This window comes from Archocentrus centrarchus, chromosome 13 (assembly GCF_007364275.1).
Source record: "Archocentrus centrarchus isolate MPI-CPG fArcCen1 chromosome 13, fArcCen1, whole genome shotgun sequence".
In the NCBI taxonomy this organism is placed as follows: Eukaryota; Metazoa; Chordata; class Actinopteri; order Cichliformes; family Cichlidae; genus Archocentrus; species Archocentrus centrarchus.
The window spans coordinates 14,045,829-14,072,284 of record NC_044358.1 but is presented as its reverse complement, the minus strand read 5'-3'; the positions used below and the strand labels follow the sequence as shown (position 1 = coordinate 14,072,284).

General features: G+C 45.0%; 3 protein-coding genes across 4 annotated transcripts; 2 read left to right on the top strand and 1 right to left on the bottom strand.

The window, feature by feature from the left end:
• Positions 1 to 95: 95 nt before the first annotated feature.
• On the top strand, positions 96 to 3,177 carry opa3 (outer mitochondrial membrane lipid metabolism regulator OPA3). Its single transcript, XM_030744795.1, has 2 exons — positions 96 to 293; positions 2,205 to 3,177. Exons 1-2 carry the CDS (start codon positions 152 to 154, stop codon positions 2,531 to 2,533), a joined length of 471 nt encoding a protein of 156 aa, XP_030600655.1. The 5' UTR covers positions 96 to 151; the 3' UTR covers positions 2,534 to 3,177.
• Positions 3,178 to 3,561: 384 nt separating this feature from the next.
• Positions 3,562 to 12,385, top strand: hnrnpul1 (heterogeneous nuclear ribonucleoprotein U-like 1). Of its 2 annotated transcripts, XM_030743479.1 has the most exons (16): positions 3,562 to 3,602; positions 4,066 to 4,342; positions 4,565 to 4,825; positions 5,196 to 5,406; positions 5,514 to 5,587; positions 5,898 to 6,037; positions 6,520 to 6,619; positions 6,707 to 6,819; positions 7,001 to 7,267; positions 7,424 to 7,546; positions 7,631 to 7,759; positions 9,581 to 9,749; positions 10,487 to 10,750; positions 10,887 to 11,035; positions 11,117 to 11,341; positions 11,527 to 12,385. In XM_030743479.1, the coding sequence occupies exons 2-16, from the start codon at positions 4,108 to 4,110 to the stop codon at positions 11,641 to 11,643; spliced, it is 2,577 nt and encodes an 858-aa protein (XP_030599339.1). In that variant the 5' UTR covers positions 3,562 to 3,602; positions 4,066 to 4,107; the 3' UTR covers positions 11,644 to 12,385. The 2 variants fall into 2 exon arrangements, with proteins under 2 accessions (XP_030599339.1, XP_030599340.1); XM_030743480.1 differs by lacking the exon at positions 3,562 to 3,602 and having other exon boundaries at positions 4,108 to 4,342; positions 11,117 to 11,329; positions 11,527 to 11,643.
• A 441-nt stretch (positions 12,386 to 12,826) lies between these two features.
• On the bottom strand, positions 12,827 to 24,928 carry rasgrp4 (RAS guanyl releasing protein 4). The gene is made up of 17 exons (XM_030743481.1): positions 24,495 to 24,928; positions 19,356 to 19,531; positions 18,494 to 18,605; positions 18,218 to 18,280; positions 17,980 to 18,111; positions 17,673 to 17,814; positions 17,112 to 17,285; positions 16,905 to 17,021; positions 16,103 to 16,378; positions 15,929 to 16,009; positions 15,581 to 15,685; positions 15,359 to 15,468; positions 15,100 to 15,250; positions 14,986 to 15,022; positions 14,201 to 14,332; positions 13,923 to 14,116; positions 12,827 to 13,309 (listed from the first exon to the last, which is right to left on the bottom strand). The coding sequence occupies exons 1-17, from the start codon at positions 24,509 to 24,511 to the stop codon at positions 13,202 to 13,204; spliced, it is 2,127 nt and encodes a 708-aa protein (XP_030599341.1). The 5' UTR covers positions 24,512 to 24,928; the 3' UTR covers positions 12,827 to 13,201.
• Positions 24,929 to 26,456: the final 1,528 nt, after the last annotated feature.

Sequence of the window (26,456 nt, the reverse complement as noted above, 5' to 3'; positions counted from 1 at the left end):
AAACGAATCACAGCGTTTCCGTTAGTTAAAGTAAATCCAAGGCCAGGATTTGAACCCGTGGGCGGATTTGTGACTGGGCTTGTCAATCATTATACGTCATCGCGTAACCTGTACGTACTCCGCCCCAGTGGGAAGAAGTGTTTCCGCCAAGATGGTTGTGGGTGCTTTCCCTATCGCCAAGCTCCTCTACCTCGGAGTGAGGCAGATGAGCAAGCCAGTGGCTAACCGGATAAAAGCTGGAGCCCGGAGGAGCGAGTTCTTTAAAAATTACGTTTGCCTGCCGCCGGCACAGCGTGAGTAACCGAGCTAACGGCTGTTAATGCTTCGGAGTTCATTTCATTTACCCCCAACGATTGATAAGCAAGGAGAGCCGCAACAACCAATGACAAAGAACCTGAAAGGGCTGTTATCCAATCATGTTTATGCCTTTATTTCTTTGACCAATAGGAGCCAGGCAAGCTGAAAAAAGGGTGGATCTTGTCTGTCATTGAGCACGCTGTGTTAAGCCTTTGCTATGAGGGCACGACAGGACAACTATAGTCCAAACGCCCTGTTCAGACCGTGACATTGACTTTGATTAGACAGAAATATGTTGAGTCGCCTCTACGCTTTATCGTTTAGACAAATCTGACACTTCTTTATGTTTAATCACTCAAAATACTGCACAAATGTAAAGTAAAACTATTTGTGTGTACCGCGGTGTGTGCTGCATCAGAAAACGTATGTGTTAAAACAAGAAAAAAAAATCCTCTAAACAATCAGTTTATTTTCATATAATACAAATAAATAATAAACCACGGACGTTCATTAAAGAGACAGGAAATCTGGAAAAGTAAGTGAAGAGGTAAATATACCTCATACAGACCTCCATTATCAGCCGTGGTCTCCATTAGGCATGCTCTATAACTGCTCGTTAGAGTTGTGTAACAGTAAAGGGGAATTTTGGACCACTGCTCCCAGAAAAACCTGTTTCAGTTCAGGATTTCTGGGATTTTCTTGTTTAACAGCCCCTTTCAGCCGCAGCATCTCAGTAGGCTTAAGGTTGTTGATTGACTTTAGTTCATTGTCTCACACATAGCATCACATAACCTCTCCTTAGCTTCAGGTTATGGACTGTGGCCTTGACATTCTCCTGTAAAAGATCTTATTACATTAATTTATTCTCTCAGTGACTGCTCAGTGTCCAGACCCTGGATTTAAAAGCACCCTCAAACCATGGTGCTCCCCACACCATAAACCACAGTTGGGTAAAAGATTTGGTGTGTAGTTCTTTGTTTCCTCCGTTATTAGCATTGAGCATTCTTGCCAAAAAGTTTAACTTTTGATTGAAAATTGCCACAGAAGTGTTGTTGAATATTAAGACGATCCTTTGCAGCGGTTCTTCTTGTTTGGGGCAATCTGTCGTGATTTCTGCATATTTTTGCTGTTATCCTCGGGTCATGATTTTTGGAGAAAGGTGATTCTTAGGGAGAGTAACAACAGACCTGAGTTTCTTCAGTTTGCTGTTTTGTTTTTGTTGTTGTCTTTTTACAGTTTCAGGCATCTCTGTAATGTATTTGTCTTGTGACCATTTTGGGACCACAGGATGGTTCACACAAAGGAGTCCAGAACACACTTCGTTAGTCATCAGATTGTGTATACCTTTGTTATTTGGGAGGGCCACCTCTACAACCAACTCCCTCCTTAATTGCATCACCTGACTTCAGGTGCCTTTTGAAGAAGTCATTAATGCAGAGACGACTCAGTAAGATGCCATTAAAATAACCCCACGAAGGCTCTTCTGTCAAAGCCAAACAGCTTATTCTGCTGCTGACTGCTCAGCAGCAGAATAAGCTGCAGCAGAATAAGTTTGTCGTCACTGAGGCGATGAATATCGCCTCCACCATCCAGTCATCCAATCCAATAAACACCAAACAAAAGTCAATAGCAGAGAAGATTTGGCAAGCTTTTCACAGGCTCAGCCCACATTTTCCTTACAAATGTAAACAGGCTTTTCAATGGTATCAGATTTATTGCAAAGAAGCATCTTTACAACAAAGAAATAATCGACCAAACACACATTTTAGTTTAATTCCTCCTGCATTTACAACTGTCCACTTTTGATCAGACCACCTGATGCTTCAGGGAAATTGTGAGCAGGACCCAAACATATTGAAAGTCTAACAGGTATATGCTTATGTACTGTATGTTCTTTGCCCTCACAGTTTATCACTGGATAGAGATGAGAACGAAGATGAGGATCATGGGCTTCAAGGGTGCCACCATTAAGCCGCTGAACGAGGAATCGGCTGCAGAGCTGGGTGCCGAGTTGCTCGGGGAAGCGGTCATCTTCCTCATTGGTGGTGGATGCATGGTGTTGGAATACAGCAGGCAGGCGGCTAACTCTCGCCGCAAAGAGGAGGAGCTGAACGAGACCATCACAAGCCTTCAGACGCAACTAGCAGAATTATCCTTAACCACAGAGACTCTAAGTGCTCAGCTGAGAGAGGTCAACAGGCAACTGCTGTCCTTTCCTGTTCCCACCAGAAAGTGACAAATTATAATTCTTTGCTATCCGGCATGGCGCAGTGTCGGTCTGTATGTGAAGGAGTAGGAGTGCGCCAACATAGTGCTGTCGTATGTACAGCCTGTGCTTCACACACCGTCCCCTGCTATGAGCTGGGTGGAAGAGGTGGGCACAAGTGTATCACTGCACTGTGGATTTGGGTGCAGTTGTTTGCTCATGTTTTGAGCAGCTAGTTGTAAAAAAGGAATTGCTATGATATTCATAGTGAATTTCACTGGCTGACCTTGCATGTTCATTGTAAAGTTGACTGACTGTATATAAAGATTTACAATACAATGCAGTGTTGACTTTGACGTTGATATATTTTTAACAGTTCGAGCGTATTACTTTCTTTTCAATTCAGCGATCCTCCTGGACCTTAATAACTTTGGAAATGCTGAATGATTTCCTTCATTGGCTCTAATTATGAGTTACTATTGATGATAAACCAATTATAAACATTTAAACTACAAAAAAAAAAACGGCTCATATCAGTAGATTAATTTTTGAGAGTATATGCCCCTGCAGTTTTCATAAAAGTTAATGTTGTAATTGCTGGTTTGTGTTTGAATGTGTGGTGACATCTGGAAAAAAAGATGCAAAATAAAATTGTATGCTACCTGGTAATAAAATTTCTGTCACGTTTTATACAAAATAAGAATAAAAGTATCTCCCGGCTGGATTATATCCAGCGATACCTCACACCGTTGTAAAACTACAGTACCCAGGATGCCTCCAAATACTTCCTACTTTGGAGCCATCCAAGTGCGTAATGTTTAACATACAAAATACCTTTATCTTTTTTTCTTTCTCAGATTATGCAGTTAAAAAAAATAGTTAAAGATAAACTCGTGCTATTCAGTGGCCCAAAGAAGCGCACCACCATAGACACATATATATATATGTATATTTATATGCGCGCCACACAAATAAACCCGCGCAACCCGATCTCCTTAACTTCCGGTTCTGAGTTCGTTCCGGTTTGTGGCGCCAGGGGGCGGTAGTGGTTCTTTCAGTCTTCTACAACGACTTGCCCGCGCAACTCGCGTGAAAGGAGGTAGGCCACGACCTTATTTTCTTTAAATATATATTCTGCTTCATTACTATACAATAAGCGGACTGCACGGTGGATTAGCTGTCGGATTTGCATGCCGACACAGAGTATGGTTTGCAGCCTGCTTATTGTCGGAGTTAAAGTTGCTTCTCTTGCAGCGGCTGTCGGCGCGTTAGCTACCGCTAAGCTAAGTAGGCTAGCCACACAGCGAAAGCTTCAACGAGTAATAAGAGTAGCTTGTATTTTAGCGATAATTTTGAGTAAACCCCGAGTTATATGGTTTACAGACATGTAGTACAGCAGTGTGTAGTCTCACATCGTCTGTCCAGCGTTGCTAGCTTAGCCAAACAGTTAACGTAGCCTGTTCGGCTATAGACGCTGTGCCGCGCAGCAGATAACGATTTGAAAGTTACAGGCAGTGTTGTTAGCCGTACCTGACCGTTTTTGGTTCCCTCTGTTTTGCTAGCAAACAAAGACAACAAACACCAGGCAAATATCCAAAAACACAATGAGTGTGGACGTGAAAAAACTGAAAGTCAACGAGTTAAAGGAGGAGCTCCAGCGCCGTGGCCTGGACACCAGAGGCCTGAAGGCAGACCTGGTAGAGAGGCTGAAAGCCGCTCTGGAGGCTGAAGCTCAGGCTGATTCCGGGGAGCAAGAGGAGAAAGGGGAGCAGCAGGAGGAGGAATACGGCGAGGACTACCAAGACAATGACGATGGAACGGATGCGCAAGAGCAACAAGGTAAAGCACTGTTTCCTTAAACATTTCTCCCATTAAACGAGTTCACTTTTTATGCTGTTTTGGACTTTGATCTTTTTGCCCTTAACGGTTATTGTTAATAACTGCCATTATAGGCACTTCAGTGTGCAGTCCATATAGCTGAGTTTCACTTTATGACCTAGACTAGACCTAAGCTAAGTTGTTCTTTTGGTTTTGTTTTTAATTTGACATTTTCGTGGTCAGAAACAGCTGAGGACTATGGTGGTGGTGATGATGAAGCTGATGCCCCTCAAGAGGAGGACGAGGGTCGAGATTCAGGTGGTTACTACGAAGAAGAGGAGGCAGAAGGAAACCCTTATGAAAGTCAGACACCTTCAGACTCGGGTCACAACGTGCCCGACTTCACAGCAGACGAGGATATTCAGAAATCTGACGTGATGTCTGAGGAAGAGCCCAAGCGTGCGCCGCCGAAGGAGGAGGAGGAGAATCAAGTGAATACACAAGGTAATTTCTCACTGCTTTTTAGTGATCAACAATTGATTTTTATAGTCTTGTATTCACATCAGAAGTTATAAGTTGAGAATGGAAAAACTCAGTGAACTTTGCCAAGTTTTACTAGTACTTTATTATTGCTGACACACGGAGGTGGCACAGTGACTCAGTCATCTGCTTGAGCTCAATGGTGCAAAAAGTTGGGGGACATGGACTTTGTACACGTCCTTTAAGAAATTTACAACATCACAGTAAAAACATTTAAACCTAATCAAACGGCTTTCATATAGAACTTCACAGAAAATGTTTAAGAACTTGCATTTGGGCCCATTTTCACACATTTTGGCTGAATGGTATGTTTATGTTTAATGCATTGTTTTAGAAGTCAAAGTGGAAGTCAAAATGGAAGACGAGTCTGAGGGTGTAGGAGATAGACAACAAGACAGTCAGCAAGAACAGCAGCGTGGACAAGACACCGCCGGCCCGGCAGAACAGGTCAAAGCTGAAGCTGACAGAGGAGGACACTATGGACGCAAGAGGCCGTATGAGGAGAACAGGGGCTACGGCTATTATGAGCACCGTGAGGAGAAGAGGTAAGCATCTAACTGGTTGTCTCAGACATCACAACAGCTGTATACACTTAGAGTATGACCGTGAGTTTGTCATTAAAGACTTAATTTCATAATCTGCTGCTGTACAGATCCCGAACACCACAGCCTCCTGCTGAAGACGAGGAGGAGAACATAGACGACACTCTTGTTACAATTGATACGTGTAAGTAAGAGGACAAATTGGCTCTGCCCAAATAAAAAAAGTAGTGTCTTGGTGATCTCCTGTCTGTGGGTGTGCTTAAATAACACAGACTATAAGAAACTGGACCAGTGCGACACACAGTTATTAACTGTATGCTCTAGTTGATGATCAACTGTAACGTTTTGAACTTATGTCTGTAAGTTCAACTGTGTGCTGTAATCTACAGCACACAGTTAATCTGAACTGAGATGTGGGCTGCCACCCTTGTTTTTACCTAAACATGCTCATACCTTACATGTTTGACACGTTTGGGAATTTGACTTCTTTTCAGACAACTGTGATTTGCACTTCAAAGTGTCCCGAGATCGCTACAGTGGGTATCCACTGACCATCGAAGGCTTTGCTTACCTTTGGGCCGGGGCACGAGCCACTCACGGTGTCACCCGGGGTCGTGTGTGCTACGAAATGAAGGTAATAAAGAGGATGAATGCCTTTCTCCAAATATTAGACAGATGTGTGCTTCATATTGATGAGATCATACCTGTTGTACTAATGGCTGACAGTTTGGTAAACACCTGATTCATGGGAAACCGCTGTATTCTCTTTATATCGTTTAACGTTGTTGCTGATACATGATAGTGTTTACGTATTAATCTTTGATTTAATGGATGGGAAAACTTTGCTTTACTGTTAACAAGCAATGTCTTCAGATGTGGGCACAGGAATACAAACCAGTATGTCTGAAAACACAGTTTTTATGGGAGCAGTTGGAGGCCAGATCTGTCAGGACAGTCATCGTTCAGCAGATCAGATTTAAGATCAATATAGCAATTAGTCCGAACGTCTCATCATTTTAGAAAATTCATAATGCCGTTTATGGCCTTGTGTTTTGTTTTGTTTTTTTTAATATTATAAAATCCTTATAATTCCTCATGTTTTGTAACATTTTTCAGATCAATGAAGAGATTCCTGTGAAGCACCTGCCCAGCAGTGAGCCTGACCCCCATGTGGTCAGAATTGGGTGGTCTCTTAACCACTGCAGCACTCAACTCGGTGAGAGGAGCGTCTGTCTCATCGATCAGGATGATGTTTGCTTGGTATCAAATAGAAACTGTAACTTTTAATCCTGTCATGTTTTAGGGGAGGAGCCTTTTTCCTTCGGATACGGAGGAACAGGAAAAAAATCCTCTGACTGTAAATTTGCGGACTTCGGTGAGAAGTTTGGTGAAAACGATGTCATCGGCTGTTACATTGTACGTAGTCACAACAACTTCATTTTCTTTAAAAGAGGATCACAGAAGAATTCTCTATAATCAGATTTTTCCATTTGACGTACTTTGTGTTTCTCTTCAGTAATTAATTAAAATAATAGTTTCTCGCTATTGTCACGTTTTACAAGTTGGGGCATTTTCTCTGCTTTGTGACTGATTTAAGGACTTTGACAGCGGTGACGAGGTGGAGATGGGCTACTCTAAGAATGGCGTGTATTTGGGCGTGGCTTTCCGGACAACCAAAGAGGCTCTGGCAGGCCGTGCCCTGTTCCCTCACGTCCTGGTTAAGAATTGTGCAGTCGAATTCAACTTTGGACAGAAGCGGGAGCCTTACTTCCCCCCACAAGAGGGATACACCTTCATCCACAATCTGGGCATGGAGGACAAGATCAGAGGCACGAAGGGACCTGCCAGCAAATCTGAATGTGAGGTAAGTTAGCAGTGAAGCTATAGAGCAGCGTTTTTGCCCCACTATAAGTCGTTCTGTGGGAGGAGGGGCTAAATGCTGGACTATCCACAATGAGGCTTCAAAAATTTAGATTAAACAAATTAAATGAGTTTAGCATTAACTCGAGTCCTCTCTCAGATTCTGATGATGGTTGGCCTCCCTGCCTGCGGAAAGACCACTTGGGCTGCAAAGCACGCAGAGAGTAACCCGGAGAAGAAGTACAACATCCTGGGAACAAATGCCATCATGGACAAGATGAAGGTTGGTTTTCACGACTACATTTATCAGAACCGACATTTTGATTCATTCATTTCTTTTTTAAACAAAGATTTTTCCCTCCCTCAGGTGATGGGTCTGCGCCGCCAGAGGAACTACGCTGGACGCTGGGATGTTCTGATACAGCAGGCCACTCAGTGTCTGAACAGGCTCATTGAGATTGCTGCCCGCAAGAGACGCAACTACATCCTGGATCAGGTACTGCCCCTCCACTTCCACTCTGCTTTAATAGTCACCACAGTCAGTCAATGTGCCCTGATGATCACTCTCTCTCTAATGGACTATTTATTTATCTTTCAGGGGGTCTCTGTGTATAATAGAGTAGAAGAAGCATTGATCACCCTCTTGTCACTTGCTTGTCATGCTTTGTAAAAGAAAATGATTAATGGCTCTCATAAGTGACAGAATATGTTATGTTTTCATCCCGCAGTATATTTGCACTTGCTATTCCTTGTCATAATACAGTACTGTTTGTCTTGTGAATTTCAACAATGTACAAGTAAACCATGACTATGTAAAGATGTTGAGAAACAAGTAAGCTCTGACTGGTGAGTAAGAAAAACACCTTCTGTTGCTAATTTAATAAGACAGAGTCGATAGCTTTTTAAAAGCTATATTTAAGTGAGATATGTGGAACTTTTGAGTGTGTTTTTTAATAAATTGACCCAGAAGGTAAGTAATGACTAACAGCCGTTAGATTTTCAGGTCCAGGTCAGCAAATGTGAATAAAGGTAGGTGGGTCTGATGGTGGCGGCTTTTCAAAGGAAACTGTGAGTATTTGCAGGTAGGTTATCTCTGTGTTGTCTGCCGTGGGACTCGAGCTCGTATGAAGAGAAGGTGAGTAAAGGTAAGTGTGAGGGACCCACGAGGATAGTCGCACGCTCCGGGAAACGCTTTAGTTTGAGAGTAAATTTGGCACTTTAGTCAGAGGTGTGTGTTTGCTTTGTTTATGTCGTTAGTGACAGGAAGTCGTTTATTTTAGTTTTGATGGTGTGTATTTAAGATGGTAAAACAAACTTTTCTCACCGTTGTGGGATCGCATTAATGACACGTTGGTGTTTCTGTGGAGCCGCTTTGTGAATGATGACCTCTGTGGTGTTTGTTGGTCGGCGGTAAAACTGCGAGCGGCTCTTCATCTTCTGTTTGATCAGCATAACACGACACACAGTTCATCGATATTTGTTCTTTGGTGGTTTGAGTGAAACCTGTAAAGTAGCCTGAGTGTAATTAAGTGTTTTTAAGCTGCTGGTTTGTAACGAGGATTTGATTCACTTTGACTTCTTGGACGTGCAGCAGTGATTATGAAGACAGCGATTTATAGTGTGGCTGTTTGATACAGTGTAGCCATGAGTCCGTCCTGTAGGTTACTCTTATATGGAATATTATGGATGAATAACCTGAGTAATTAAGTCGCACAGAGCAAGATACAGAATATTTATGTAAATTCATATTCACACTGTAACCACTGCAGATCATTCAGCATCTCTCTATTTATAATCGATCATTTACAATTGAACAAGAATTAATAGACTGGATTTAAAAGTTACTAATGTAATGCCATGGCCCCGCCTTTCTGTCATTCCAGTGCTTCATCTGGGCCACATTTATATATTTTTATTTAATGGTTTAGCTACATACAAAATGCTCACACCTCATATGAGTAATTGTCGCCGTGCTGTTTGAAACACATTTCCGGTCAGCACACGGTCACCGAATGAACACGGCGTGTGTCGGCGTCGTGACGTAGACCGAGCAGGCGGTTTAGTCAGGTTAACTGTGGGTCCCTCGATTCATGATCGACATCCTTCAGCGGTCTGTGGGTACCTGAGCGCTCGGGCTGTGAGGTGAGTCTGTGGAGTGACGAGAGGCCAATAGTACCTGAGTAAAAGCGTAGACTGACGTCCAAGCCAAACCTCTCTCACTTGATTATTGCAGGGTTCCAGCTTCCTTCCAGTGGAAAGCCATTACAAGTAAACAATAACAAACAAGCTTCTACTTCTTTCTTGTCACCATTGCTAGACAAATGTATATGGATCAGCAAGGAGACGAAAAATGCGTCCTTTTGAAGGTTTTCAACGCAAGGCTATTGTAATTTGTCCCACGGACGAGGATTTAAAAGAACGAACATTAAAGCAAACCAATGAGCAGGGGAAGGATGTGCCCGATCATGCTGTGTTAGAAATGAAAGGTAGGAATGCTGTGGAAACAATAAATAAAACACCAGATCTACTTTTTACTTTTTTCTATGTGTTGTCTCTAAAATCAAACTTGGAAGATGCCCCCTCCCCCCTTCCCTCATCATAGCCTTTGGCCAGATATCAGACCTGGATATTTTTTAAAACAGTCAACATGAATTTGATTCTTATTTTTGCCCTGTATCTGCCACTTGCCATTCAGCTTACTTCTGATGCCCTGCAAACTGAGATTTCGGCCTTGTTTAGGTCATGTGATAGAAGCGGTGCTGCGCAATTGGCTTCCATGAAATGGATGTTTCCAAATGATACACTTACAAGCAGTGACATGCAGACATTTTTGGAAGTTAGCTTGTAATGCTCTTACATCAGCTGTCCTTGGTTTGCAGAGCTGTTTCCTCTTCTCACCAACTTTAGTTATCCTTTGTCCCCTCCCACCTCTACTGAAGTCTCCTCCCTCTCCTGTGTCTGTTTAAACAAATGTTTCCTCCATGTTCCCCTGGAGGTAATTTTTGTTCCCTTTACCCTGCCATCTGCTTCATTATCTGCTCTTAGTTTCTCTGGCGTGCTCTGCCCCTGTGTCATAGTAATTATTTTTCATTTTGTCTTCCGGTGGTGTGGCTGCTTTGGTCTTCACTACAACCCCCTCCCCCTCTCTCTCTCTCCTCCATCCATTTCTTGCTGGATGGGCCGTCTCTTTCCTGTCCTGTGGTCATCACTGTCGCTCTCGAAGCCAACTTTACTCTCCCGGAGCCTTGCGACTTCCTGGAGGCAGTGACGTTCGTTGAGCTGCAGCAAGAAGAGGCTGAAAAGCTGCTGAAGCAGTACAATGAGGAGGGCCGCAAGGCCGGTCCGCCCCCTGAGAAACGCTTCGACAACAGGCCCGGTGGGTTCCGTGGCCGCGGCGGCGGTAGCTTCCAGCGGTACGACAACCGTGATGGAGCCCGCGGAGGCTACCAGAACCGCAGTGGAGACGGAGGCAGCGGGTACAGAGGAGGTAAGACCCCTTCTGTGTCGTTTGGTCATTTTAAACTAGTCAGTTTTTGGTTTTTTACGTGGGCACAACCTTTGGCAACATACAATAGTTTAGTAAATGTCTGTGGGTGTTTGACCTAGCTTTGTTTGTTTCGTAGGCTACAGTCGTGGCAGCTATAACCAGAACCGGTGGGGCAACAGCTATCGTGACGGAGGCTCTGATGGGAGAAGTGGATATAACCGCAGTCAACAGTCGGGGGGAAGCTACAGTCGCCCAGCCCCGTACAACAAAGGAGGATACAACCAGGTACTTAATGATTCATTTGTGACTTATCTGTTACAAAAGTCAGGAAAAATGTAATCACTGTGTACGCCCCACCACCCCCAGGGCTACAGCCAGAGCTACAATCAAGGGTACAACCAGGGCAGCTACAACCAGAATTACTACAGCAACTACAGTCAGTACCCAGGATACAGCCAGAGCTACAGCCAGACACCTGCCACTGGACAGACGTACAACCACCACCAGCAGCAGCAGCAGCAGCCGCAGCAGCAGCAGGCGCAGCAGCCGCAGCAGAACTACAACCAGCAGTATCAGCAGGTAGCAAATGATGTGCGTCTTCCCGCCGTTTGATGTCATTTCTTTAATAGACCGCAGAATCCTCACACACTGATTTTAGCAGTAATAGATCTGATGAAGTCAGATCTATTACTTAGCACTTTGTTTTTTAAGACGTGTTACAAAATATCTAAAACGTGCTTTTAACTGCTCGACATGCTTCTTGCTTTCATTCCCAGTATGCTCAGCAGTGGCAGCAGTACTACCAGAACCAGAACCAGTGGAACCAATATTACAGCCAGTATGGCAGCTACCCTGGACAGGGCAGCCAAGGCTCATCTTCTGGCTCCCAGTAGCTTCCCTCCTGCATCCGTACCTGCATCCACCTGTGTCCTGAACACCTCTGATTACTGCAGCAGATTGGTTTTTGTACAGTCCCACTCTGTGTCGCCCACCATAATGTTGTCCATCTGGTTTAACACAGTAGCCTTCATTCCTCACCGATCACTGTACACCCAGACCACATACAGTTTGATGTCCATTATTTTTACTGAATTAAGTCTTACTCTGAGCAGTGACCGTGAAGTGGTAGATCATAGGTATCAAGGCATTTAATGAATGTTATTGATAATGCATTCAGTGTGGATCTGTGGAGTCCACATGTACTACAGATTGAAGAGGTGATTGTACATTTCATAGTGTGAAAAATGCAGGAAAGCAAACCCTGAATCATTTTGCTTGCTTTAAGAACAAAACGCATGCTTTTTACATCCACGACCCTGTCTGTCTTTTTAATTTTCAGTTACCGATTTTACAATTTATTTACCGCAATAGACACCAAGCATTATGAAACATGCTTTTTTTAAAATGGCTGTTGATGCTGTAGTATTTAATCCAGACTTTGATTGAGAAAAATATTTTGCCGCTCTTGTCGAGTAGTTCTGTGTGCAGGTTTTTTCTTTTTTCATCCCTTTGTGATTGCGCTGCATTGAGTCCTGTAGTTAAAACATTTGTTTTCTACCTGAAAATCCGATTTTGATCAGTTACGCGAGCTGTCTTCTTGTCTTTATACAATAAATGCAGTTGTATATGCCTGTATTCGTTCATGTCCTCTTTCCTGCAGTGAAGACACACAAACACACACTGAGTCATCGTTCGTGTTTTTCTTTTTCTTTCCAACAAAACTGAAATCATGGACAAAAACAAAAAGAAGTTAAAAATGGTGCCAAGTTTGGACCTGATCCATATTTTGCATTTAAAATTAAAAATAGGGAAGCAAATAAACGGTTTCCGTTGTAGTTCAGACTTCAGCTCCTTTTGCTGTTCAAAAAAGAAACGGAGACGATAACGAGCACTCTGTGACAGCACTGAAATTTCTCACTAACCTCCGGCGGCCGAGGCAGAAGCATTAGATCCAATATCAGCGTTCAGACTGAAGCTACGGTAACAACTTTGACACGTGACAAACTTACACTGGCTGCATGTCAAATCTCCAATCCACAGCCAAATAAACTGTTTTCTCTCCAAATTCATGAGTTGTCTTATAGCTGCCAGTGTTACAAAATAACCACAACTTTGTTGAGGTTAGTGTTTCCTACCCTGCGTGTGAATCTGTTATCAGGAACAGCCGGCCTGTAGCTTCACATAAATTAGGAAGTGAGGTGGTTTAAGACCTTAGCACCAGTTTTAAAGAGAAAATGTTCCTCAGTAGGAGAACCGATGTTTGGAGCCTGATAGTCTGTAAAATATGATCGACAAAGATAACATTCAAAACATCACGCGACCCTGCTGGAAACACCACCGAGTCCTTCGCCGGCCCAAAATAAACGGCCAGTAAACCGCATCAGTTCAACAGCTTCGTCCAGAAAAAGAAAAGTTTGCGTGTCTGTTTTGTCCGTGTGGGGAAGCGAGCGCTCAGTCTGGCTCCCTGCTTTTGTCTTTGTACAGATGCAGCTCCTCCATCTTCTCCTGCAGGAAGGAAACGGGCATGGAGCAGCGGGTTCTGTGTGGCAGAGTGCTGACCTGCAAAACAAACATCTAATTAATCAGAAAGAAAATTGTTAAATTGTTGTTCAGTTTTTCTCACTTTGAGTCCTGCAAAGTGGGAAAAACTACTTGAAATACTTTGAAAAAGTATCTAAAGAATGCTTTAAAAACACAAGAGGATTCAGCTGCTTGTGTAACATCAGGTCAGGGCCTCATTTAAACGTCTACATTATTGTGATCGATTTGGTATTTTGTAAGTTTTTCAATTTTAAGTGAATCACTAATGGAATAGTTTGTGGAGGGGGTGTATTGATATTTTTCCCTTCCATCCACAGTGTGAGGTGTTACACCCCGAACAGGCTGCCAATCAGTCAGACCTCACTGACCGCACGTCTCTGGACTGTGGGAGGAAGTCCAACCCGTCCTCCATCTATCCGGGGTCCTCCCCCACAGGGAAGACCCCGGATAGACGGAGGATTTGAACCCAGGACTTTCTTGCTGTGAGGCAGCCGTGCCATCCAATGTGCCGCCCTGATATCTGTCCAGTTTATGTAATCAGTGGCATTTTTGATGTGAAAATAGGATAAAAGGTCCAAAAAGGTCAAGAATCCTGTTCCTCCTGAGTGATCACACTGCAGGGCTTCCTCACCTTTCTCTCTGATGGACGAGAGTGAAGCTGGGTTCCCTTTTTCTCCTTCTTCTCAGGTGTCCAAACTCCAGGATCCGTTTGCATGGAGCGGTCCGACAGCACCGAATCCCCGCTGTTGTTTTTCCACTCGGTCGTGCTCCTGTGGGGTTCTGTTTCATTACTCGGAGGAAAAACAAAGGTCTCCTCTTCTGAACCTGTCAAGAAGCGAGTCAGTGTGTCAGTATGTCGGTTTTACAGGCAGAGAACTGCGTGCTGTGTGTGAAGGAGAGAGGACCCACTCCAGCTGTTGCCCTTGGTCCTTAGATCAGGTGCAGGGGTGCACGGGCAGGAGCCGCTCGTGTTTTTGTGCTTCTTCAAACACTCGATTCCCACCAGGTCTCTGCACTGTCTGTGGCAGTTTATCCCGCAGTCTGCGACACACAAACGTTTAAGGATTCGTTCACTCCTGCCGCGTTTCCACAGTACCTGCTCAGCATGACTCGGCTCGGCACAGCTGTGTTTCCATTACAGTTGCTACCACCTCAGTGTGGGTACACTTTCCCGTGTTGGTTTGCGTGTCTCCAGTTTCTTGCTGTCAGGTTTTAAAAATGGCGTGTTTGATTCTGGTGAAGGAGTCGCTGTCATAACTCCGCTAGTGACGACACTCCCTGGCCAATCAGCGGCATGCTGTTCTTCAAACATCACATTTTCGTGTCGCCTCGCATGCCTGGAACCCCGGCTGAGTGGGTACTAAAAAGTACCTGGTACCTGGACCTAATGGAAAATCCTACGAGCCGAGCCGAGCAGGTACTTGTGGAAACGCGTCATCAGATTATAAAACTTTGTGGATTATGCAGAGTACTCAGGGCATTGTTTCTGCAACAACATATTTTAGCTTCCATGTGTTATTTTCCAATGCTTTTAGTGCTACAAACCAAAGTAGCTCAATGACACAACAGATGAAATGTCAGCATGCAAGAAGCGGCCCCTCAGACTCTTTGACCCCCTGCTGGGCAAATTCTTGCTCAGATCAAATGATTAAATCTGTGACCCTCGAGGGGCGTCTCTGTGTTTGTGAGCTTACCTTTGCAGTGGTAGCCCTGTTTGGTGACACCCCACAGCTGCAAGAGATGACACGTTACAGTCTGAATACATTTCTACAAAACAAACCAAAACAGAAAAAGCAAATGACACTTACAAAACCTCTGCATGTGTCACAGAAAGTTGGTCGCTTGTATGTGGTTTCATGGAAGTTATGTGCGTCATTGAAGTTGTACCCCAGCTTGGCACATACGGACATTCCCCTCATGAAGTAAGAGGTGATTTCTTCACGGCTGATTTGTCCCTCCCTGCACAGAAAATGTTCCACAGTGCAGCGTGAACATAAGTGAGTTCTGATAAGCTGAGGTCCTTCCTCTGATTGAGGTCAGAGGACGTGTGAGCTGCAGCTTCCTCACCTGTCAGTTTCTTGAGTGCAGAAGGAGAAGGGGAAGTTGGCTGCTATTTTCTCAAATTCCTCCAGTGAAATGTAGCCATCCTGATTGTGGTCGTAATTCTTCATAATGGACTGCAGGGGGCAACAGAGCAATCAGATATTCAGTTGCAGGAACCGTTTGTTAGTTCTGCTTTAGTAATAAGGAAGTGAGAGGCAGCAGGTTGTTGCAGAGTCACACACTCACATCCACCATCTGTTTGACGTGTTTAGAGATGGTGTCAGGGTCGAGCCTGGGGGTGACTCCCGAACCCCACTCTGCCACTACCGGTGGTTTAACTGGAGCTACGGGCTGTGGACAAACATGCAGCAATGAGACACGAAGACGAGAAGAAACGAGAAGAGAGAGCACACCGCCACATTATACACTTCCTAACGTACAGCACTTTGATGTGGTTGACTTTGATGTATTTAAGCAGCGTCTCTGCTTTTGTTTTGAAGAACATGTCACACCCACAGAAGGCGCACAAACGTCCACCTCTTATGAGAAGAGGTTAAAGTAAGTGTGACCCTGATGCGCTCCAGCTCGACTGACCTGAACCTTGGGGTTCTTGGGTTCCTTGGTGTATGACAGTTCGTAGATCTCGTCCTCGGTGTAGTATAAATCTAGAGAGAGCTGGAACATTAGAAGAACATAATTTAATATGTCTGCCACTTTTTTGCTGTCTAACTCCTTTAAGAATCACCTTTCAGTTTCCTGTTCTAGTACCGTGAGCAGATGCAGAAGGTCTTTGTTGGCCTCAAAAGGTGGCTGACAGCTGTGGATGGCCAGCAGGTCGTTAATGTTGCTGTACAGGTGCTGCAGCTTGCTCAGGTTGATCTTCTCCTCATCTATGTAGTCCGGCAGGGCCTCGTTCAGAGAGATCAGATCCTTCAGATGGACACCCAGAATGGGAACCTTGAAGCCGGAGCACTCGTTGTAAACCCGGCGGTAGTTGCTGTAATTGCTGCGTGAGGAGAGCAGCTCTGTCATTTCACTGAGAGCCTGAAAGAGGATCGAGATCAAGAAATGGTGATTAAAAAAAGGCATTTTCAAACATTTAATTATGCTTTTTTTGTTTAAGATGATAAACAGTGAACACGAGTCATCTAAGATATGACAAAGCTGTACACACAGTTAAACAGTTACCTGTCTGTCACACGGTTAAAATACAAGAATCTTATCAGGATATGACAAAGCAACCCCAAGAGGGGAGTTAAAGGTGCCCCCCCCCCCCCCCCCCCACACACACACACACACACACACACACACACAGGAAAACAAGAGGTACAAATGTCATGTGCACCAACAACTCTGTGCATCCTCCTTCCTCCTGCTCACCCAGGACGTTTCACTGATGTGAGGCGCTGCAAACATCTGTATTAGTTTATTAGTTAAAGCAGCAAAAGCAGAACGTGAAGCCGAACTTCCAGCATTAGCAGAAACATCACTGAAGGGTTCACAGGTAACGATGATGAGGCTGTGACAGCTGCTAACACTGACTCATGGTTACGTGTAACATTATAAATACCTTAGTGACGTCAGGAGGCAGCAGGTTCGAAGTGTCTTTGAGGCGGGAGATCGAGCTGTGACAGAGGCCTCCGGTCACGGCCATGAGAGTGTTAAAGTTTTGCAGAGCTCGAAGTTTCTAAAGGACAAAGAGGATCAAAAGTGACTGGGATAGAAAAATACACACGAAACACCTGAACAGGTAAAGCTCGCTCCTCCACTAGTTTACCTGAGCCACATGAATGAACTTGGTGAAGACCTGGGCTCTCTGCTGGGCTGTGTGCCTGCTGAGGATCATCAGCTGGACCCACTGGGAGACTCCATTACACATCATGACCGAGCGCTCCAGAGCGGGGTTGTCCCGCACCGAGCCTCGCACCACGTAACTGCGGTAGTCCAGAAACTGTCCAATTACAAAGCAGTTGTCAGGCAGTAAAGTGGGTGGAACACACTAACACCTGCCCATCTACCAGCTTCATGTTTCAGCATCACTTTAATGAAACGACAGCCAGATTTTAGCTTCGGAGCTGAAGTGACTTCAGAGCAAAAGCTCTGCAGCCTGAGTCTGTAGATGTAGGCACGCACTCAAGCTCTGTTCACACTTCCTACTGAAAGTTAGTGATGTCCTTTTAATTAATAAACATGAAGAGTTTTTAATCAGGGGACTAATTATCATAACCATATACTAATAATACTGAAGTCAAACTTGTGTACGAGCACTCGTCAGTGTTTGAGGACTCTGCGGCAGCGTGACGATACTTTGTGCCGACAGGTGGCTCGGTGAACTTACTGATACGTTACAGAAGTTCTTAAACTCCAGGTAGCTCAGGTGCTCGGCCATCTCATCCGGCTCCATGTGGTCAAATATTAAAGACACCTTCCTCTTCTTCACAGAGGGGGAGGGTGCCTGGGATATGTTCACATGAGGGCTTCTAGGAAAAGAAAGCCAGGGAACAGGACAAAAATAGAGTGCCATTCTATTTATAGAATCAGTCATTGTTTACATATATATATAGTTTTTAACTGCATTTAAATATATTTATGTATATGCAGTTTTTTCAGGGTACAGTGGTAAATCAAACAGAAACATGACTCACAGGCAGGAGGTGTCGATGAGCTGCGAGTGCTTCTCCTCTCCATCTGACCGGACCAGCGCCCACAGGTCCCCCATGGTCTGCTCGAGGTGGGGGTCCACCTCAAACACGGCCGGGAACTGGCCGATCCACTGCCTTGCCCCAAAGCAAAACAGAAAACATGTTTACTACTCGCAAACAGAGCCGGATAACCAGTTCTGTCACACTCCGTCGTCCAACAGTCTCAGGTGTCCTTACTCACCTGACAAAGTGGCGGATCTGCGTCCGCTTGATTCCTCTCTTGTCGGAGGGGCAGTCCTTATAAGTAAGAATAAAAGTCAAGGATCCAAACTCACTGGGCAAATACAGCACAACATTATACGAAACACTCGTAGGGATATATGCTTGAAATCTGCTTTGCAAACATGGAGTGCAAAACAAAGCCATGCTTGTTTCCTGATCTGATTAATTAACAGGGACATGTGATTGTGAGCAGTGCACGAGTGGCACCAGAACACCGAGTGACAGTGGAGGATATAGAGCGAGAAGTTTCTGGGCAAAAGTCTCAGATGGCACAACCCAGCTGTGCATCATCAGAGTCATGTGGACCAACTGGGACCCTCTTGGGCTGCAAATCTTGCCCTCTGAATCTGAAACAGAGCAGCGCATTCACACAAGGAGGATTAATATGATTAAAAGCAACAAAAAGTCTGTTCTTGTGATCAGCCAATCACACATGGAGACACGCAGCTCAGGTAGACTGGAGAGTTCAGACCTTTTAGATTTTCTCACCTTTTTCCTGCTAGTCTGCATCTGCTGCTCTCCTGTATCATCTTTTAATATCTCAACATCTGCCCAAAGATTCATACCTGTGCAGCGGCCTGTTTTGGTTTTAATGGGAGGTGCACACACGTCATAGCTCTTACATTTATCCAGATGATGTTTTCATACATATCTTATTTTATCAGTTTGGGATTGATACGATTTAAAGGCTCAGTGCAACCAAACAACCTCTAGTTTCCCTCCCGTCTCTCTAAGAAAGCTTCTGCATTGTGCCAGTTAACCAGGTCACTATTTTAGAGCTTTTCAGTCTTTGAGAACTGTTAACCTTTGACCTTCAACTACAGATATCTAAAAGGATCTGCAAAGGAACTTAATCTGATGCAAAACTTGTAATTTTGATGAAGTGACTGAGGAGGGGTGCAGATACTTGTATAGTTTAATGCTGCATGGGAATGACTGGCTGGCTTCTGGAGCCCAGCAGAACAAAGCTTGATTTAATGAGACCGCTCTTTGTCTCTCTCCACCCCCCCCCCCCCCCCCCCCACTTTCCCTCATCCCTCAATTATGTAACCTACTTGTTGTTAAAGAGTAAAACCACATGACAAGCAGAGACTGACCAAAGCAGTTTAGGCAGCGCTGTATGAGGTCATCCAGGCTGGCAGCACTGGCACTGGGAGCAGAACTGGGGCTCTGCAGGGCCCGGCTGATGTCCTGAGGACTGGGACATGTATTCCTCCTCCGCTGGACCAGCTTTTTGCCCTTTAGCACACCAGGACTCTCCACATTGGACTTCCTAAGAAATAGAGACAGACAGATAGAAGGACAGACAGACAGAGGGAGGGAAGGAGCATAAGTAATCTAGAAAGAAGTAGAGCAACGTGTGACGAGATGGTTCAAGCCAGAGGAAACAGCTCCCCACATCTGATAAGCTCTGCTGCTGCCTGAGCCCTCACGCACAGGCAGACTGACTGCATGCAGCGGCTCACACTCTGAGCTCCCATTAATGCCACAGCTAATCAGACAGCATGCTAACTGTTAAATGAGTCTGAATGACTTTGGTGACTCCTTTTGGGTGTAATAAGTAGTTTTAGGTCACAGAAGCTAGAAAACCCTGAAAGTTTGAAACAGTACAATAATGGATGATGTTAGCATGAAAATCATCAGTGCAATAAGGGTCTCTGTGCGATTCCCCTCTCAGCCTGTAGACACAGTGTAACCACGACCGCCGCTGGTGACGGCTGTCCTGATGCTAATTTTCCTTCTTTGGGCTTCAGTGGAAGTTTGCAAATGAGGAGAGCCCATCCCGGTCACAGCACATAAACCAGCCCTTTGTGATCCTTTACAGTGAAGCTGGAGCGATGCTGAGTGTGGGCAGGAGTACAGATAAAGTGTTTTAAGCAGCAAAGATGAGGGTGAGATACCACGTTTTACACTTAAACACAACACAGTGTTTGTTTCATGATTAGATTAATGCTTCCTCTTCACATCAGGGGCTCAGTTGAGCAACGTATGACCATGTTTCACAATAACCAGTGAAATTCTTGACTTTTTCTTCACTTTCTATTCTTTACTTTTTCATGACATCTACATTTGAACTGGATCTTTTCCCGAGTAAAGCAAAAGATCTCAGGGAGGTTTAGATCCACAGCTGCCAAACCTGAAAGAACTAAATGCTGCCGCCCACTGAGCGAGTCTGCCGTCTTTAAAACAGTGATAAACCTTTGTGTTGTGCTTTAGTGTTTCAGGTTTTGTCCTCATGCAAAGGTGCAAACACTGAGTACTATGCAGGCAACATGAAACTGTCAGTCTATACTGCAGATAATGTGATGAAATTACCAGGAAACAACTGTGAGTTCAGAGAACTGGTGACAAGTTCCCTGAATGACCAGACCTACATCCCCTTCTCTTAACCTATGCTTGTGCGTGCAGCTTATTTCCCCAGCCCACTCACCATGTCAGCATGAGCGCACACTCATGTAGTTTATGTATTACTAAACATACACCTGCACCCACCATCCACTCAAAAAATATTAAATGACGGGACGCTTATAGCTGCACAGGAACATGTGGTGACATTCACTGATCTATTTATACCACGAGCTGCCTGTACATGCTGTTCCATGCAGTCACCACACAACATGTTTTTCTCTGAGACACGCCGGGACCCTGAAGATGGGGGGCTGTCGGGGACGAGCCCGTCTCCATCTCTCTGCGTCCCGGTAAAGCTCCAGGTGGCTGCTTCGGAAACCTGAATTCAAACAGTGACGTTAGCAGCATCACGAGCGAAGCCTCAAACCCTCTGTCACTGTATCGCCGCACACCTGCCTGTTACACACAGCTGTGTAGTGTCTCTGCTGAAGGGTGACTCTCAGTTTGTTATAAAGCACATAAAAAAAATGCAAGCTGTGATTTTGATTATGCAGATATTAGCTAACCCAGACCCACTGAATGAACCTATAATCCCATAATAATCCCATAAGTCCTTATCATTTATGCTGCTGGTTCACCCTATAAAATAATTTTCTCCGATCATCAACTATTGATTGTTTCTATTACTGAACAACTTCAGTAAATTGTGACGTTTCCATCACTCAAAGTGTTTCCAAGTCCTTTTTAATGCACACAAGAATATCTCCATTTTACACATTTGCAGTAAAAAAGTACCTAATTTTCTGCCTTTTATTAAGCGGTTTTCTAATCTCAGTGTCCTTTGCACCATGTCACCTTTCTCTTTAAGTCAGTGAATCCACCTGCTGTCAAAGCACATAGAGGACACGCTACAAACAGAAATGCTGACGGGGAAATGTTGATGTCACAACGATCGTCAGGGAATTTCCCCCAAGTGCTGAGTAGGTAACACACAAATCATCAGTCAAATGTATCTTCTCTCTGTAGTGACACCGACCACCTTCAAAGACAGAGAGCTGTTTGAAAACAGAGTGATGGATGCAAATGTGAACACAGTTACTGTCTGTGAATTTGCATTGACTTCTTCCACAGCAGCATCACTCTGTGTTCAGCAGGTCATCCTCAGGATCAGCCTGTATGTTCAGAAAAACCTTTGTGTGCACGACAGTCCTCATTCACCGTGATCCGGGTCCCTCACATCACTGACTCGGGCTCAGGAAGACCTTCCACTCCTCGTTTTCCTCACCAGCTCCTGCTCTGCCCACGTTTTCCCTCTTCCTTCATCCTTGTTCTATTCAAGCCATTCAGGAAACAGCTTCTCCTTTTCTCTCTGGAAATCCCCCTCACTCTCTTTCCCATCTGTGTGGAGACTCCTGGCTACAGACTCAGCCCCCCACCCCCACCCCCCCCCCCCACCCCCACCCCCGCGCTCCTGCTCTCACACTGGCAGGGGGATATGCAAATTCCTCTCTTTCTTTCCTTAATTGATTAATTGAAGCCCAGGCCCTTTGAAGGCCTTGTTTGTGTGCTGCTCTTTTCCCCTGCTCTCCCCTCTCCCAACCTGTGTTCTTGTTCCCTCTGCATCAGGGGGACGCATCTACTGCAAGGAGCCATTCACCCCCCCCCCCCCAACAAAAAAGAAAACACTGTACCAACTCTTACTGTGTGTCAGAAGAGTGAGCAAATATTCGTTCTTGTAACTTAGGAGTATAAAGTGTTGCTGCGAGAAACAGTGTAAGGCAGCATAATCATACAGCCCTGTGCAAAAGTCTGGAGCTGCCCTCATTTTTTATGTTTTACTTGAAGATGGGAAATAGGAGCAGCAACTCACTGAAACATGCAAACCAGCATGGAGACACAAACACTTTGTACAGTTTGCTGAGCTTGAAGGTCCATATTTGTTGTGACCTCCTTTATCCTCGCTGAGGAGCTTCCTGTAGTTTCTCTCAGCAGTCTGCAGGAACAGTTCTCCAGGCTTCCTGAAGGACCTTCAAAGCTCTTCTTTAGATGTTTCTGCCTTTGGTTCTGTCCTCTGTCAGGATGATGCCACACTGATGCAGTGATGCCGAGGTCCGGGCTCTGGGGAGGCCGATCCATGACTGATGGTCATGGACCTGTGTGTTTATATCTAGGGATGCTTTTCCTGCACCGACAGCGTGTTTGGGATCGTTGTCACACTGAAAGATGAAGCTGCTGCCAATCACATGCATTCCAGATGGTTTTAAATGGAGGATCAAAATCTGACTGAACTTTTCTGAGTTCATACTTTCATAAAATTTGACAGCTTCTCCAACCTCACCTGTAGCCCAAACCATCAAGAGCCTCCACCGTGTTTCACACATGGCTGCAGATGCTCGCTGTTGCTCCTCCTTCCTGACCTCCTCCGTGGATATTCACCACCATTTGAACCAAAAATTCCAAACGTGGATCCAGCCCTCCATCAGACCTGCTGCCACTGATGTTCAGTCCAGTTCTTGAATACTTTGGCAGACCTCAGCCTTTCCTCCCTGACAGCTGCCCTTCCACTGAGACTGTTTCTGATGAAGCTTCAGTGATCAGCTGATGGATCAGCTGAAGGTCCAGATGACCTCTCAGGTCCTGTCAGGTCTCTGCAGGATTTTATTCTTATTTCTTAAGGACATGACTTTCAGATCCTGTTCGTCTGCTGTAGACGGTTTGTTGGTCCTGTCACTTCTTCTTTTCTCCTCCATTTGTCCAGTTTCCTCAAAATTGTAAGGACCCACTGCACACCATGCTGAGGGATGCCAAGTGTTTGGCTAACAGCTCTTTGGGAATCACGCTGGTGCAGCAGAAATGTGTTTTTATGCCTGTCAAAGATTCAGCTAAGAAATGGAATAAATCCTGTATTTCTGTTACAGTCAAAGTGCCTGAATATACAATGTAAATGTGTTTTTGTTGTATGTGTGTAGTGCCAACACTGAATGATTGACAGGTCAATGATCGTGTCCAGGAGTGAAAACCAGAGAAAAAGCAGCCAAAGAAAAACTTTGAAAGAGCTTCAGAAAGTCGATTGCTCAAGAGCACGTAGAAAAAATGAGAGTCCGACTCTTAGAAGCAAATATGAAGAAATGAGGTCTGGCTCACGACTTTTGCACAGTACCTAACGTGTCTCTCTCTGATACACGCACATTTATATTTAACCTACAACAATAATTCTGACTTCCCTAATTTCCACTTTTACAGTTGTGCTCCGTGTTAATGTAGTTTCATCTTCAGCATGTTTCTCTGATGTTTCAATAAAGTTTTAGCTCAGCTGATTAAACTCTAACGCCGGCCTTATGTGAAGGGGAAACAGTGCTGTGGTCAGTCCCCCTTAACGTCAGGTAACTCACACTGCCTTTCATTCCAGTCTGATAAGATCTGTGGTCACAACTGCAGCAGCAAAAACACAAACATGAAGTTTCTGAGATCAAAAATGGAGAAAAGCTCAACACATTTCCATGGAAGCAAAGCAGGCACGCACAACTGTTGAATGTCGTGCTCTTGTGTGCAGTACACACAAATAATTTGAGAAGTTGATAGTCTCCACTGATATGCAGGTCAAAACATCAGCTGCAGCCTTTACCTCAAAGCCTCCATCTGCACATTGTTGAAAATGACAATATGTGGCAGAGGAGACACAGCACAGGCAGAAAAATAAAACCAAACGCCCTTGTTCTCTTTGACTTGTTGAGAGCCTTTGCACAAACCACACTGCAGCTCAGCTATAACCTCAAGCTTCACACATCACTGCTGCACTCGAAACACTGCTGCTGACACTACTCAGACCTCCACTCGTTAAGAAACGAGAGCTCTGAGAGCAGCAGTCTCTCCTTCTTTTTAATTACCTTTTGGTCCTGTTCATTGCAGAGCTCTTCTCCTCAGCAACACTCCTCCTCCACTGGTGATCCGTACAGGCATCTGAGCACGTCTCTACAGCTCCATGGTCGGCCTCGCTCCTCCTTTATCTCCTCTCTGTCCTCTATGTGTTCCTGTGCACTGGGCAGCGAGGGCAGGCACAGCAGGGAGAGCTGCGAGAGGTCAAAGGCCACTCACCAAAAGTCATCGACCAAACTCCTCGCCTAAGTCCTTCTTATCAATCGACTCTGTGAGTCTCTGTCTGTCAACCACAAATCAGCAACAAACAGACCTCATGCCTCCGTTTCCTGCAACAAAGCAGACACGTGAAGGCGAAATGCCTCGAACAAGCCTCGAAGGAAAAGTGCAAAAGCTCGCAGAAGTCATTCGCCTGTCCCCTCAACATAAACAAGTCAGCATCTTAAATGGAGGAACTGGCTCTGATAGATAGGGGAACTCACATCAGTTTCTGTGTGTGTGTGTGGTGTGTGTTGTGTGTGTGTGTGTGTGTGTGTGTGTGCAAGGGGGAGGGGAGAGGGAGTAACAGAGAGAGAGAGAGAGAGAGAGAGAGAGTAATAATAGTGAACACAAATGAAGTACCAATAGAGGAAGGAGGAGGAGAGTTAGAGAGATAGTGATGAGCAATCATATGAGCATCAGTGAGCTTCAGGAGGGGAACTCTGAGCTTCTTTTTTTTGTTGTCAACACACAGAAAAACTAGGCCACACCTTCGAGCCTCTTTCTCATACTTTTCTGTGTCATTGTCTCATCTTGGCTAAAAAAAATAGTTGTTAAAGAGGGATCATCAAGTGTCTGCTAACATTGTTGAAACCAGACACGTGTCTCCCCTCTGGAGCGCCGGGGTCCCCCAAATCACGGCCATCTTCCTGATTTCTTCTTCTTCTTTTTTAAACTGCCGCTGTCATTTCTCAGGGTAGCGACTGATCACACAGGGAGGTAGTGTTGTGCCTGTGAATGTCGCTGTGCAGCTGGACAGGGAGGCTCAAAGGAATCCTGTTTTATCGCCCCAGGAGGAAGAGGCGACCAAACAGGGGACATTAATGTCCCCGAGTGTGCAGAGGTGGCTTCTCTGCTGCAGGAAGCAGAGTGGCTGGCAGACACAGTGAGTGGGCGACACGGCATTCAGAAAGCAGAGAGATGCGCAGGGCTCCCGCAGACCTTGCATGCCAAGTCCAAAGCAGCTAAAACGCTTTTGGATTTTCTGAGAAATTAGATTATTGAAGGGCTCCAAATGTGCATGCAAATGTTGCAAAAAGACACAGCATGCTATTTCCGGACAATGTGGTAAACTTACTGTAATCTTAAGCAATACTTCTTTAAAACAGGAAGCGCCACTCAGCTGGTGAGAACAACGGACAAAAGCGCAGCGAGAGCCGTGTTACCGTCACTCAGCACACGACACACGGCCGCTACCTGCAGCAACGCCGGTGCAACAGTTACACAAGACTGTTGTGCTACAACTGAGTTTCATCTTGGACTGTATTATGATTTATATCTATTATGTTTGCAAAGCAGATATATTGTAAACATAGAGCAGAAACACCAGAGTCACGCTGACAGCCTGCAGGGCAGCTCAAGCTCCTTACTTCATGTTTGATCGGGTTTCAATAACTCAGAAACATTTGCATGAGAATCAGTGAACTTATTCCGTCAGACACGCGCTGACTTGCCTTTGTTACCTTTGTTCACTGGAATGCTTTGATGACCTTTTTAAAAATATTGCTAATTGATGATTTCGCTTCAGAGGAGCCACTTCTCGGTACTATGTTGCCCCCTTCAGGCGCAGCGCACAAACTGCACGTAAAGGCGGCACGATTGGTGAGTCGGCAGAAACGGTACTCAGCAGGTTACTTCCGATCAAGACTCACTCCTCCCAGAATTCCCGTTAGTTCCGCCTCAGTGGCGTATCGCCTCCTTCCTCTTCCGCCTGC